Raw genomic sequence first — 13,899 nt, 5'->3', positions numbered from 1 at the left:
TAAGAATAAATATGGGCGTACAGAATAAAACAGAGTTATAGACGTGGTCGTCTCACAAGACAAGACGGGCAAGATCAAATCTAACAAATATATTTATTTTTAATTAGCTTCACGCCATAACAAAAAATTGTCTACGTCCCCCTTGTGGGGCGCGCCACACCGTTTGAAAACCACTGCTCTAGGGAATTGGATTCGACGTACAATTTAGGTTACACCAACGTTTCCACGTGGTTTACTGTGTAATAATTGTACATCACGTGTGCGCTGCGATGCAAAGTCATCAACTACAATTTGACTTAGTCTAAATTAACTTACAGCAGCTTGTGCTACCTTACAGAAGCTTGTGCTACAACCAGCTTGGCAACATAGACTCGGGCTTCAACAAGCAGAATCCCTCGCCAATATTAAACATACCAAGACTTTGTCTCATGGTATTGAAAATACAGGTTTCAAAGTAATTTAAACGAATGAGTGTTTTTCAAATAATATTTTATTCAGTAAAAATCTGAAGACGCTAAATTTATTGCCATTCATTATACTAGAGAGGTTCTAGGGTACCTTCCAAAGTCTTTTGTCTGCTCCGCCCCACGATTTGAGGGCACAACCTGAGCTATGCTCTAACATGCAAAATGGGGAATGTTACAATTTGTCCAAGTAGTAGAGCGTGAATCAACTCAGGATATTGTGATATAAACTTCCACGAGTAATTCACCATTCCACGCATGGGCTTCGGGCCAAAATTCTTCATCTTCGACGATCTGGACGAGAGCCTTGCTCAACGACTTAAGCCCCTGACTGGATTCGTCTGTCGAACGCTGTCTAATGCTAAACTACCCATATTCGACAAGACGAAAAGTTCATTGTACCACACAAGTGAGAAATCCTCTATCGAAGTGTCAGATTCCTATATACCATCTTCGCGCCCTTTTCTTTTTGCCCGATGGCTCTGATAAGTGTTCGTACAAAGAACATAAAGATAGGCGGAACGTCGACGATTCCATTAATTAGCCTGAAAAAAAAATTAAAAAAATATGCGGACATTGTGTTGCATTTTTTGTACATTTCTTGAAATACCAATTTAGCAAATAAGTTTTTATATCTATTCAGAGGAGACAAAAATCAATATAAGGACTATTGGTTATCAGTCCAGGATAGGTATGAGAATTTCAGTCGCGTGGACTTGGTAGAGGAAGCCATACCCTATCTACCGTTAGATGAAGTATTCTGCGAACGCGTGTAGTCTAGCACCTCTACCGCCCGCGACACGCAGTGTATTAAGCAAAACGAGCATCCATGTGATAATATTATATGCACCAATTAATATAACTCACCATGAATGTAATATTTAGAGATTATACTAATCATTTAGTGCTTTGACTTCTTTTGAAATTTATAGTCTTCTTGTAGTTAGTAACTATCTCGAAGAATATCGATAAGTTTGTAATATTTTATATATCGGTATTAAATCTGAAACAATAAATAAGATAAATTGCTGAATTTTCGCAATCATTACCAACACAGATGGTATACCCAATTTATTCCAGTTGATACTGTAGTCGTAGGGTGTAGACCACCAAATGGAAAAGCAACTTGGAGTGAACTTTGCGCATATGGGGCGTCGCGTCGTGACGAATCTCACACCAACTGATCTCGCGCGTCTTGGTGGTTGATTACAGACGGAAAATGAAGTCAAGAGCAAGGGCGTTTACCAAATTGAGACCAAATATCTATTGATACTAGCTACAATTACTTGCGGAAATTATGTGCGCGTTTAGGAATTGACATCAATAAAATTTGATGAAAATCCATAGCCGACAGAAACTATACACAAGCAATGATTAAAACGGAACTTCAGCGAAAAAAACTTTTTAGCAAATTACGTAAAGCATTAAATCTAGGATTTACGACAAATCAAATTTTACGCTAAAGATTTCCTCAAAAATTATGGTTACCACAGGTTCTAAGTACCACTAGAAACGATACTTAACGTTAAGCATAGTAGTTTGTAATATCAATCGAATAACAAACTAAGTAGTAAGTATTAAAGTAATCCAGACGGTCATTCAATCCACACGGGCTCGGCGTTGATTATTCCGATAATTACCCAGAGCAGTTTCCAGGAAGTTCGGTCCGACCAATAAACGCAAAATCGACGCATCGATTTCCCATGTGTGAAGCCATCAAAAATATATGATCCAAACTTCATAGAGCACTAAGGGGACGTGGAGTCGATATCTACTGCTAAAACAGTGGAATCCATAGCCATCCTGAGTTATCTACCATTTCCCCATCATAGAATAATTGAAAAAGAGAGCGATAATCAAATATAAAAACAGGAAAGCCAAAACGCAGTACAGTGACAAGGGTATGTAATACCGCAGTCTTCTCGATTTCGACTGACTACCAGATAGTGGCGAACGCGGAACTGCCACAAGTTGCGGAATTTTTATTTTTGATAATGTAATCATACACAAAAAAACGAATCCTATTGATCCCACGGAAATTTTTGAAATAAATAGAAGTTATAGCCTTCTGGCGACAAAAACAATCTTTAACGACTGAAAATGTCAATGTAAACGGTCCAATAGTTAAAGAGAAAAGCTATTTTTTTACAAAAAGAAAAAAAATATACTAATAACAACAAAACAAAAAACGAATAGTTAGGCAGATATAAATTTGTCAATCTCAGCTCTTATAAATATCCTACATGTTAACATTGAAATTCTAGGTTATGTATTAGTTTTGAAGATGTTCTCACGTATATTTGCGCTGGCGTATTTTTCCAAATGAGATGATTACCCTCGTGTTTACCCAATACTCAATAGGGAGAGTAAGTATCTTTGTGCTAAGACACTCGATTTATTATCATTTTATTTCCAGTCATTTCGACTTGAAAATATATGGCACCAAAATTCAAAAGCAGTCATCATAACTACGGCAACTGATGGATATAATTTTTTTTTTGGAATTATAGAATTTGTATCATTCAATCAAAATTCTTTATATATAATAGCTCTGGTACCAGACCACATTACTCGGGATAAACAATCAGTTTGACGGAACAGTGTAAATGTCCATTTCGTACCTACAAACGCATACTTTGATGTAGAATCATTTATTCGATGTAAAAAAAAAACAATCTTTTCAATTTTGAAGTGCGGTAAACATGACAAACTAAATAAAGGTGTATAGTCGGTACTATGAATAGTTCAACAATTACGAAAAAAGATAGAATAAATGATTTGTTGGATAACAAAACGTACTACTGAAGATGAATCGATGTAACGCTAAATGTGTAATGTAGTGGTAAAAAATACATCTTGCAGTTCTGGGATTACAGCAATGAAACATAATTTGGAAAAAGTCAATGTGTTTATCACTCGAGTTGGTGACCTTTTTATTCAACTTATTTCAAAATACCGCTAGGAACTGTTGCTGCACACTTCATTCCCAGGTAATAAGAATAATTGGCATATTCACGCATTGCATCTGACTCGGAAAAATATTCTGTTGACTGTATCCATCTCTGAAGTGCAATCAAAGTAATGGATTTGACGTGGTGTGTTTGCATTGATAACTGGTTTACTCATTCACTTGTATATGCTGAATTAGCGATACCGAGATCGAAGCCAACGGACTCAGTTGTCGAATACGTTCCGTTGGTTTTGTTCGCATAGTGTTTGATGGAATCGTCATTGTTGTTGTCTGCCCTTGCTTCAGTAATTTCACTCACTTCAACATCATTTGTTTGTGTATTCTTTGCGCCTGGCTCGTCCGATTTTTCTCCATCCTCGTTTGCATATGATGGTTTGTAAATTGCAAACGTAATAATTTGAAGGATCAAGCAAATAAACTGAAAAAATAAACAAATAATTGGTTTAGAAATTATCGTGCAATTTCTTTCACGCAAATTTGCTCTGTTTTTATGCTCTGCATAGTGAAATCTGCATATTCATTTTTTAGTAAGTCCTCCTTTTAGATACAATTCAATTGTTTTTTGAAGCGTTTTCTACTCTCATAGATTTTAAATACGTTACTAAATATTTTTTTTTACAATATATAATACGGCGTATACATATAGATGTTAAATACCAATAGGTATGTTACTATGTTTTATATATATATATACAAATATATATATTACGTCAACTCTATTCCTAACTCCCACTATTAAATGTTTATAAAATCTAAGTATACATAGTGATTCATCAATGACAAAGTAAATGGATGTCAATAGAAAATGCGAATGAACACTGATAGTTGACATTGTTTTAGACAACTAAAACCCATGCTGATCCAATTACATGTGAATCCAACATCAAAATATAAATTAGTCATTTATCTAATTGGTCTCAATGGCGTAGATATATGGAATTGGAAAATGAGGGAAAGTGCTGTATAGTAGATTCAGGGATGCGTAGTTAAAATTTCTCACCATTTGAACTGCTAGAAGTAAGGTCATATATAAAGATGCTTTGTTAGTATCATAAGCTCTGCAAGCGCCTACATCACCGCACTCTGTACCCCATGAAATACAAGCCAAATCCAAAACCTTCCCTGTAAGAATTCGACCAGGTATAGTGCCAAGTAAAGTGAAAACGAGTCTCTGAAATAAAGCAGAAAAAGCAAGAATATTACCGCAAATTTAAACCATAAAATATTGGGAAAAAAATAGTTGACGCTTTAAGTTTAAACTAGCTAATTTCAAATATATATGAATATTCGTTTATGAAATCAAAGATATCAATAATTGATTTTCTCCGCAACTAATGGACTAATCGATTTCAATTTTGAAGAAGTCACCAAAACGCTATTAATCTTTTTTTGGTTTTTAAATCTTTGGGTTCTCTATCCGTCAGTGTGTTCAACAAACTTGGTGCTGTCATACCTTGCCGGTACGATGTTCTTCTATCTCTATCGCATATCCAATACTCGCCTATCCATGACTCTTACATTCAACAACATAGAAAATGACTTATATACATTTCTTACCTGTAAACTGATTGCTGTGGTTCTAAGGTTAAATGGAATGCATCTGATTGTAGCTTGAAGATTTGGAGTTGTTTTAGTTAAAGTAGTAAGAAACGCAATGAGAACGATTCCAATGAATGGATATAACAATGCACAGTTGTTTTCAGAGCATTCATCTGCTGTTGCTCCAAAATAAAGTATCCCAAGGCCAGACCCGACTGTTTCGTTACCGCTGACTTTAGATGACACGCAGGAACAGTCATGGTAGTGCTGTTAGAATATTGCTTTCGTTACTGACGATAGAATATAACTCGGGGGAATGGTAGTACAATCGTGAAAATAATGATTTGAAGTTTTGAGAGTTCCTACTCTATCAAATTCTAACAATCCATTTTGCAAACCAAAATTCAAAACAGAGAAAATATAGAAACAAATCGAGCAATGGAAATAACAAATAACAGTATGTAATAATATATATAACAAACATAAAATTATGGATTTTATGAATTTGCAAAGAAGCGTAGACTTCAACAGTACTCAATTAGTTTATATACGGTATTTGAACTGAATATGGATTGAATACGGAATGTGAACTGAATAGGCACAAACATTATTATATTAACCAAATTATATTAACTTGCTACCTAACTTGCCGTCATTCAGCCAAAAATAAATTTAGTTCGGACTTTTGTGGCTGAGAGATGAAAACAAATGAAAAATTTCAAATTTACACACAAATTGTGTGTTATATTTGATGACATCGTGTGTGATGAGTTTTAAGACGCTATGTGATTATTATTAAATTTATCTAGTCCACAGATTCCTAATGTTCCATAAATTCCTAAGATTCTTAAATAAACATTTACTATCATGTACATATATTGTAAACAATGCCCCTTCAAATGAATTCAAATAAATTGTGGAACTGATTAAAATATTCTGAAAAGGTAAAACAATTTTACTATTCACAAACACACTGATTTAGCCTTATTTCAAATACCTTACCGATTCATTGACTTGCAATCTGCATCCAGCAAAACATGACGAAAAATAACTTATTCCGTCATCACCGCACACTGGCTTGAAATAATCTGTGCTACAGTGACAATTATTTGAGCAACCAGATGTATCCGCGGAATTTTTTATATCTTCGAGTGTAGGCCCAGAAAATTCTGAAAAGTGATACATAAATTTGGATTCCAAATTAAAACTAAATTTTTTTACCAATGTCTTCTGAGAAATCGATTGATTTTCGTGTATTTGTATACGGACCTTTTCGTTGATTCTTACCTAATGTTTGGGTAATGTTTCCAGAGAGACCATAAGTTACTTTTTGATATGAGCGTGTATATATTTGTGTCAGCACTGGTTGCTAAATTACATGAGTAAAACGTCAAGCGTCCCCACTAGAACCATCCAACTATATTGGGGGGTCGATATAAATTTAGAAAAGATTTACCTCGTCCTTGGCAACGCAACAGAAATCCAAAAACTGCAACTAAACATATGGCTGTGCAAAGTATCATAAATTTTAATATTTCTCCAACGGTCATCTTGAATTTTGTAATCACATATCCTCCGAATAGTTGTCCTCCTGCCGCAGCCACAATCGCTGCAGTTCCTTCAAATTTATACGATAATTATAAAATAAAACGATAGGAAATTAAACAGTCTAGACCAGTGGTTCTTAAACTGGGGGGCGCGCCCCCCTAGGGGGGCGCGAGATGCTCCCGGGGGGGGGGGGGGGGGGGTACATGTAACGGCTCCTGAAACGGTCTCCGCGTTCGTTAAAAATACCGGCTTTTTCGTGTTATAACATTTGTGTTCAAGGTAACTCGCGGTTGCGGCGACTTACGACGAAATAAACTCATTACCTATCTAAAATACCACGCCAATCCGCGGACATAATAAAGTGTGATCAACTGCCCGATTATATTTAGTTTTTATATATATATATATTGCACTCATGCGAATTCGTTGTCGTCATTAGAAAGATCTGGTATAATATTCCAGAAAGTATATTTAATTTAGTACAATTAAAATACATGTAAAGTATATATATTAGTAGATGAAAAATACATATTCATCGAAACGAAACCCCCGCTGTACGGCTTTTGAGTCAGTCCTCGAGATTACGCCAGTCGTTAATAGAGCCGATTTTTTCAACGGATATGTAATGGTTTTTCGGTTGAATAAAATATTCAATCCATGATTGATATACTTATTTAAAATGGTTGCTTTATTTGTTTTGATTTTTATTCTTGCCAATTTCACCAATATGAGCTGTCCCTGCAACTCTTACTCCGCTCTATCGCAATGCCGTCACTCGATTAATTTCAAGATATCACAGTTACAGATATTCCATAGTCTGCGATCCCACGGAGAAAAATTTATATCAAGTCTGTGGTTTTAGAAAACTACTGGTGTGCCGCACGCACAAGGAATTTATGAGATTTTCAATGTCCAAGAAAGTGTTTTTAATCTGTCGCGGTCCACCCCAAAACAAAACTCATGGCGTTTTCCGTTTTATTTTTAGTATTTTATTATGCCACTTTTACAATAAAGAAATTTTAAGTTACGGATTCACTTTTTTATTCTATCGTTAGCATCTCGTCGCTGATGATTATAATAAAAACTAACTCGTTTTCTTCAGAGGTGTCATGGTTCCATTCGAGAATAAAAAAAGTAATTATAATCGTCTTCGCGGCTCAAGAATATGTCGAAGGAAATTTCGGATTTAAGAAGAATAAACACCGAAATCAAGATTTTTAGGGCTCAAATAACACGCCACGCTGACGTAAACAATGGAGATTTGAACAAAATGCAATCGCAAACGCCTTAGCGACAACAATTGATTGAAATTTTACGTGTCTTATGTAAACGTTTAAGCAGAAAATATATTAAAGATTGTTTAGTTTTACCTAATAATTAGATTGACTTTGCCAAGTATTGAAAACTGAGCGGAAAAACGAGAATGTATGATGACCAACCACTATTTGGCTTTATACATACGACAGTGAATGGCGAAGATGTACTCCGAAGCGTTTTATGCCTAAACAATCTGAGCAATGACGCTATGAGACCAACACTCAGTTATAGCGCCATCTTAATATATAACAACTTGTCCATCACAAAAGCATTTTTTCAAAGCAAAAAGGGGGGGGGGGGGGGGGTCGCGAAGTGTGTAAAATTTTTCAAAGGGGGGCGCGGCTCTAAAAGTTTAAGAACCACTGCTAGACTCTAAAAATAAAAATATTTTTCAAGCACCTTTCAAGCACAATAACTTTTTAGTGCATCACAATTATTGTCAACCAAGATACAGTTGCCAAAAATGGTAAGGACCAAATTACATAAACTGTAATAAGGTTTTGCATGTATTCATGTTTAGTACTTTTTTTATTCTATATGTAGGTAAGGTTTTGTTTTTTATCAATTCTAAAAAAACATCGTGTTTTAAAACAAGGGCTTGTTTAAATCAAATTTTTTCTGTATTTTTTGTATTTTTATTGAAATAACACCTTGCATCGCCGCGAAACTACGGCGTTGCATTCGGGCAGCTGTACACGCAGCCGGAATTATCATTTTGAAAATGTGAGTAAAAATTCCTATTTTGAGTTTTACTTCTATTGCGTACATTTATCGCGACTTTCGTATCTCCACAAAAGTCATAAGATTTTAACCGGAATGTTTATCCGAGATATCAAAGAGACGTTTTGAGTAGGAGAAATCATGAAAATTACCTACTGCGATAATGAAGAATATGCCAGCCTGGCCTATGTTAATTGTAAGAGTCCTCTAATGCAAAGACGCCTCAACTAATTATGATTATGACGCCATGATGTGGAGTTCATGTATTGACGTTTTTCCCATAAAATGAAGGCATCATTACGGTTAATACTGTTCTGTTCAGTTAATTTATGCTTAGCAAGCTTTGTTTTTAAGGTTGAAGTGGTAGAGTTTTTCAAGATTATACAAACTCATTTATTCGATCGCATTTCAATTTTCGCAAGGTGGTTTCGTCGCAGGGTCGTTTACGTCTTACTGCGCCAACCACTGAACTACAACCTGAGAAGATGTGCATGAGCCTCTATCGTTATTTGTGGCGTTTTGAAGAATTTATTGCAAATAAGAAGCGCTTGGCAAGTTTTTACATCCATTTTTCTTCAATCTATTCAATACAAAAAATCAAATAGTACAGCCAATTTGAACGAAACAGGCAAAAAAAACTCGATTTAAAACAATTGTTTTAAAACATTCTTTTTGAACAAATCCCTATATGTAGGCTATGTTAAATATATTCAGTTTCATATGTGGTATTGGGTATACTAGTATATGCAATTAATAGGTAGTTTATGCATTGTATAAGTAATTAAATATACAAATAATTATGTCAACGAATGCAACTTTACCAAATATCAGTGCCGCATTTGATATGCTGATGCCGAATACAGCTGCAATATATTTCGCACCAAACGTGTTGAACCCGTAAACAAATGCATAGTTTATACAACTACTTAGTGTGAGAGAAACATACGGAATATTTGTCATTAACAGCCACAATACTTTAGGTGCATCCTTCCAGCTGAAAATATATAACACAGTTATAATATGCAATATATGTATGGTATAATACTATACTATGTAGGTCGTAGGCTATAGTGTAATACTATACATACTATAGAATATATCTGCATGCAAAGTACCTTTTACCAAAAGTTTCGTTATTGGCTGCATTGATTGATGATTTATTGCGATGAACTTCCTTGTTTCTATTTTCCCGGAAACGCGATGTTCCCGGTAAATTTCGTGGAAACATAATAATAAGAATTGAGATTACAATACAAATTATTCCAACAACAAGAAATCCAATCCACCATGCTCCGATCCACAAAGAACTAGCACTGGTTATGTCGACACTGTAAACAATATACAGACTTCAATGCATATGAATAAATAACGATGTAAGTAAGGAAAAGACGAAAAAGTTACGTTGTGAAAAATGCAAACAAAAAGGAAAAGCAACTAGAGAAGGAAAACAATACATACTTTTCTCCTATATTGGTGTACACGTTGACTAATGCACTTCCCAGCAAATACCCGACAGCAGGACCGAAAGCTCCCATTGAGTAATATATACCTGTTGAAAATTTGGATAAATGAAAAAAAATGTATAAATGGAAATGTTTTGAACTACATAATTATTCACTTGCCTCCATATAATCCAGAATTTTTTTGTTTAACGTTTTCATCTAGATAGGTTATTGCAACAGTAAACAGTGGTGTTGAACCGAGTCCGATCAATCCATTGGCAAAAATAAACAAATACCTAGTTGGAGAAATAGAAAGAAATGTTAATCTAGCTATGATATTTTACACTTAGCAAATCATTGTGTCGTTGGTGATCAATAAATTGAGCGCTTTCAAGTGTTTTTGTGTAAAACCCTCAGTGCCAAAATACGTATCAACCTTTTGACGTTGCGCCACAAATATTCAAGTCAAATATTTCTCACATAATCTAAAAACCGACACTTTTTTGAGAAGTCATGAGAAAATATAAATTAGGCGATAGTGATTCAGCTGGTTATCGATAATAAATATCTAAAAAGTCTTTATTAGTAGATAGATGTACTACCATCGCATATTAGAAACATTGTCAAGTGAGTTTTTATTTTAAAAAGGTGAATTTTCAATCGTATCGTATGTATAAGTAGTCAAACAAAACGATCTAAAATATTGGAATCGGACGAACATAGATGAAAACCTGCATGGTGCTCAAGCAAGAAAAGTAAAACTTATTTTAAATGTACTAAATACTGATCAATTACGTTGAACAAAGTCTGCACTCATAATGCTATTGCATTGAAGCTAAGGTTAATGCCTTTAGCTAATCACCTTAACACACAATTCTATTTCTGTATAAATACACTTAACATGTTTTAGCCTAGTGCATTTTATAACTTAACTCACATATAATTCCTTATACTTGTTCCTTCACACCTGGGATTTGTCACGTTAACTCCACAAAGACCAGTGTTGTTATCAACAATAGAATACGGTGGTGCTGTGAAATGAGGGAGTGCATATAACACACTTCCAATACCTATAACAAAAGTACCCCATCCAAGCCACATAGGCTTGAAGGCTTTGTCTCCTGAAAACGCAGTTACGAGCAACGCAATGCATGTAAATACATCAAAGCTGCTGGCGATTAGTCCACTTTCGGTACTTTGCAATTGAAACCTGGACATTGACAAAAATGTATTAATTGACTTAATTAAAAATATTTCTTCAAATGAAATATTTAGTTTTATCAATATCATCATATAAATTCTGTTGCTGTTGATTTTGTTTGTTGTTGTAATTTCCATGGAGCTCAGAGCATGAAGCGAAAAAACATAACATTATAGCCCTTGGAACGACATTTCCATTTTTATCACAGTAAGTTTCAAGTGTTGATCTGAACACTACTGGGAAAGGCGTTTGTTTATTCCAATAATAACAACAACAAATCAGCGAGGCGATATATAGGTTCATTTAGTGATCACTAATTCAAAAAACCTCCAAAAATGAATAGATAAATTAAAGTAAGGAAGTGAAAAAACTAATAAACAACACACCTTTTTTCTATGGTGCTGATTACGGCGTTGAATAGTCCAGCATTGATAAGGTTCGCCAAAAACAGCGGAATGCATAAAAATATCAAAGCACCTTTCGCGTTGTTGATGCATTGCATAGACGAAATTGGATATCTGAAAACACAGCAATTAAAAGATTATAGTTTACAAACAATCTCTTCCAAAGATAAATTAATCTCCTAATCGTTCAATGTTTATAGAAGATATCATGCTCACCAGTTGTATTTGAATTGTTGGTTGAATATGAACAATTATTGGTACTCCCGAAGTATGTGAACCAAGATGGCGGACACCGGAATGTAGTATGTGTACCAGGTTAGGGTTAGACCATAATTGTATTCCAATTTTCCTTATTTTAAATCTATTGCGAGTTCGGGGACTAGCCAGGTGACTCCCGTAGTATTTGTACCTGCAATTATGGCCTAATCTGTTACACATACTACGTTCTGGTGTCCGCCATCTTGGTTCACATACTTCGGGAGTACCCAATTATGTATCAAAATTGAAAAATTTCGGTTCGTGAAATATTATAAGATTTAGGTAACATAGCCTCAGGCTTGCGGGTATCAGCATCTTATATAGCTGCAAGGCAAAGATATTGCAGTAACGGTCAGTTTAGTGAAGATCTGACGCATATGATAAGAATAACTCATTATATGACTCGGAAATTGCGAACTGAACGATAAAATTACATGCTGTTTATCACAACAACAATCCAATGCTTATATGGCAGTTTTTAAAATGTTGCACGCGATCTGGATATTATGGATTGATTCTTCAACGTAAAAAAGCCGTTTGTACCTAATCAAAATTAAACTAAATTTGGCTATTGGATGACAAAATGGACGACAGGCTATTGACGTAATTAGCTACTCAAATCACAATAAACGAACAATATGACAAATTTTTAACATAGTTTTGTATGCTTGAAAACCGTAATTTTAGGCAAAAGCGTTATATATTTTTTAATTTGAGTTATAAGCCGAGGAGACATGCAATGCGTTGGCCCAAAATTGTTGAAGCTAATTATGATCAGTTTGATAAGATCTGTGTAACTATTGGTATCGATTTGGCAATTTGAATCATTTTTTTTTTGAATAGAAGTACATTTTATTCTTGCGTAATAACCACTATTGGGGTTTTGATGATTTCCCGCCGCAATTAAAATTTAAACCAATTATATACTTAAATTTGTGCATGAGAAAAGTATTTGTTGTTGATACTGCCAAACACTTCACGGTATAATATAATATGTGTACCTGTGTACGTTTAAACATGAAAGTATGCGTTTTAGGAATACCAGACAACTCGCAAAAACCTAGGAAAGGCTCTCTGTTACTTGAATAAATCTCAGTTGGAAGCAATTCAATTATAAATATAAACAAAAATAACTTTCTCTTCAAGTAGTTGCCAAAACCTACCTTTTTGTTGTTTTCGAACAACATATAATCTGACATCCATACATTTCATCTTTATCCATTGAAAGTTCATTAAAACTATTGTTGTTTTCTTCTGTTTCCGCCTTTCTCTCCCTTTCTGGTAATTCATTTTGATTATGTTTCGACAAATCCATTTAGTATTTTATTTTTTTGAAATTTGATTATGTCATGCAATTAACACTGAAATAAACGTAGTATTAGTAAGTTCTGGATTTTAAATTCAAAAATCGCAAAGATCGTTATAAAAATCATAAAACAAAATTTGACCACTAGACTCAAACCCCGGCATGCTATATTATCATTTTGTAATGCTCGTTTAAATTTAACAATTCAATTTACATGTAAGCTTCGGGAAATGCCCTGTGGGCTTAAATAATGATTTCGATTGCGTTAGCATATCTATTTTAATTTCATCGTTGGGTAACAATTTCCGAAGTGTATACAACAGCAACTCTCAATATAGAAAAAGTTTGTCTTAGCATTATTGAATATGCTTTATGAAGTGCGCCCGTCTCGCCTGATACAGGATAAATGTGTGACACCGTTATATAAAACAAACTGGCATTATACTAACTGCTTCGCAAGCAACTTGTGTTTTCTTCTGTACAAATAACTTTTATTATCTTTATATCTTTCATAGTACTTTCTGTATACAAGTTGCAGATATGATTTATACAAATATTTTTCCTCGAGATCCTTCTGAAGATCTTCTATAATTTTGCGGGAAGTACAAATTACAGAATTAGTTAATTAACATGAAGTATCAGAAATTAGCAGCAAATTCTTTTTGAAGTAATTTATCCGATAAAAAATGACCGCTACATTAGCGTTTAGCCCTAAGTGCGCGTTAGAAA

At 34.5% G+C, this 13,899-nt stretch overlaps 1 protein-coding gene across 2 annotated transcripts; it reads right to left on the bottom strand.

Moving 5' to 3' along the window:
* Positions 1 to 2,488: 2,488 nt before the first annotated feature.
* Positions 2,489 to 13,245, bottom strand: LOC120336776 (solute carrier organic anion transporter family member 4A1-like). Of its 2 annotated transcripts, none has more exons than XM_078109975.1 (12): positions 13,028 to 13,245; positions 11,589 to 11,720; positions 10,939 to 11,211; positions 10,182 to 10,297; positions 10,018 to 10,108; positions 9,675 to 9,887; positions 9,381 to 9,553; positions 6,431 to 6,592; positions 5,977 to 6,143; positions 4,993 to 5,241; positions 4,436 to 4,606; positions 2,489 to 3,853 (listed from the first exon to the last, which is right to left on the bottom strand). In XM_078109975.1, the coding sequence occupies exons 1-12, from the start codon at positions 13,177 to 13,179 to the stop codon at positions 3,587 to 3,589; spliced, it is 2,166 nt and encodes a 721-aa protein (XP_077966101.1). In that variant the 5' UTR covers positions 13,180 to 13,245; the 3' UTR covers positions 2,489 to 3,586. The 2 variants fall into 2 exon arrangements, with proteins under 2 accessions (XP_077966101.1, XP_039260474.2); XM_039404540.2 differs by lacking the exon at positions 13,028 to 13,245 and adding an exon at positions 11,823 to 12,081.
* Between the last annotated feature and the right edge of the window lie 654 nt (positions 13,246 to 13,899).

Source organism: Styela clava, chromosome 2 (genome assembly GCF_964204865.1).
Source record: "Styela clava chromosome 2, kaStyClav1.hap1.2, whole genome shotgun sequence".
In the NCBI taxonomy this organism is placed as follows: Eukaryota; Metazoa; Chordata; class Ascidiacea; order Stolidobranchia; family Styelidae; genus Styela; species Styela clava.
The sequence above is the reverse complement of the archived record's forward strand: the minus strand, read 5'-3'. Positions and strand labels throughout refer to the sequence as shown.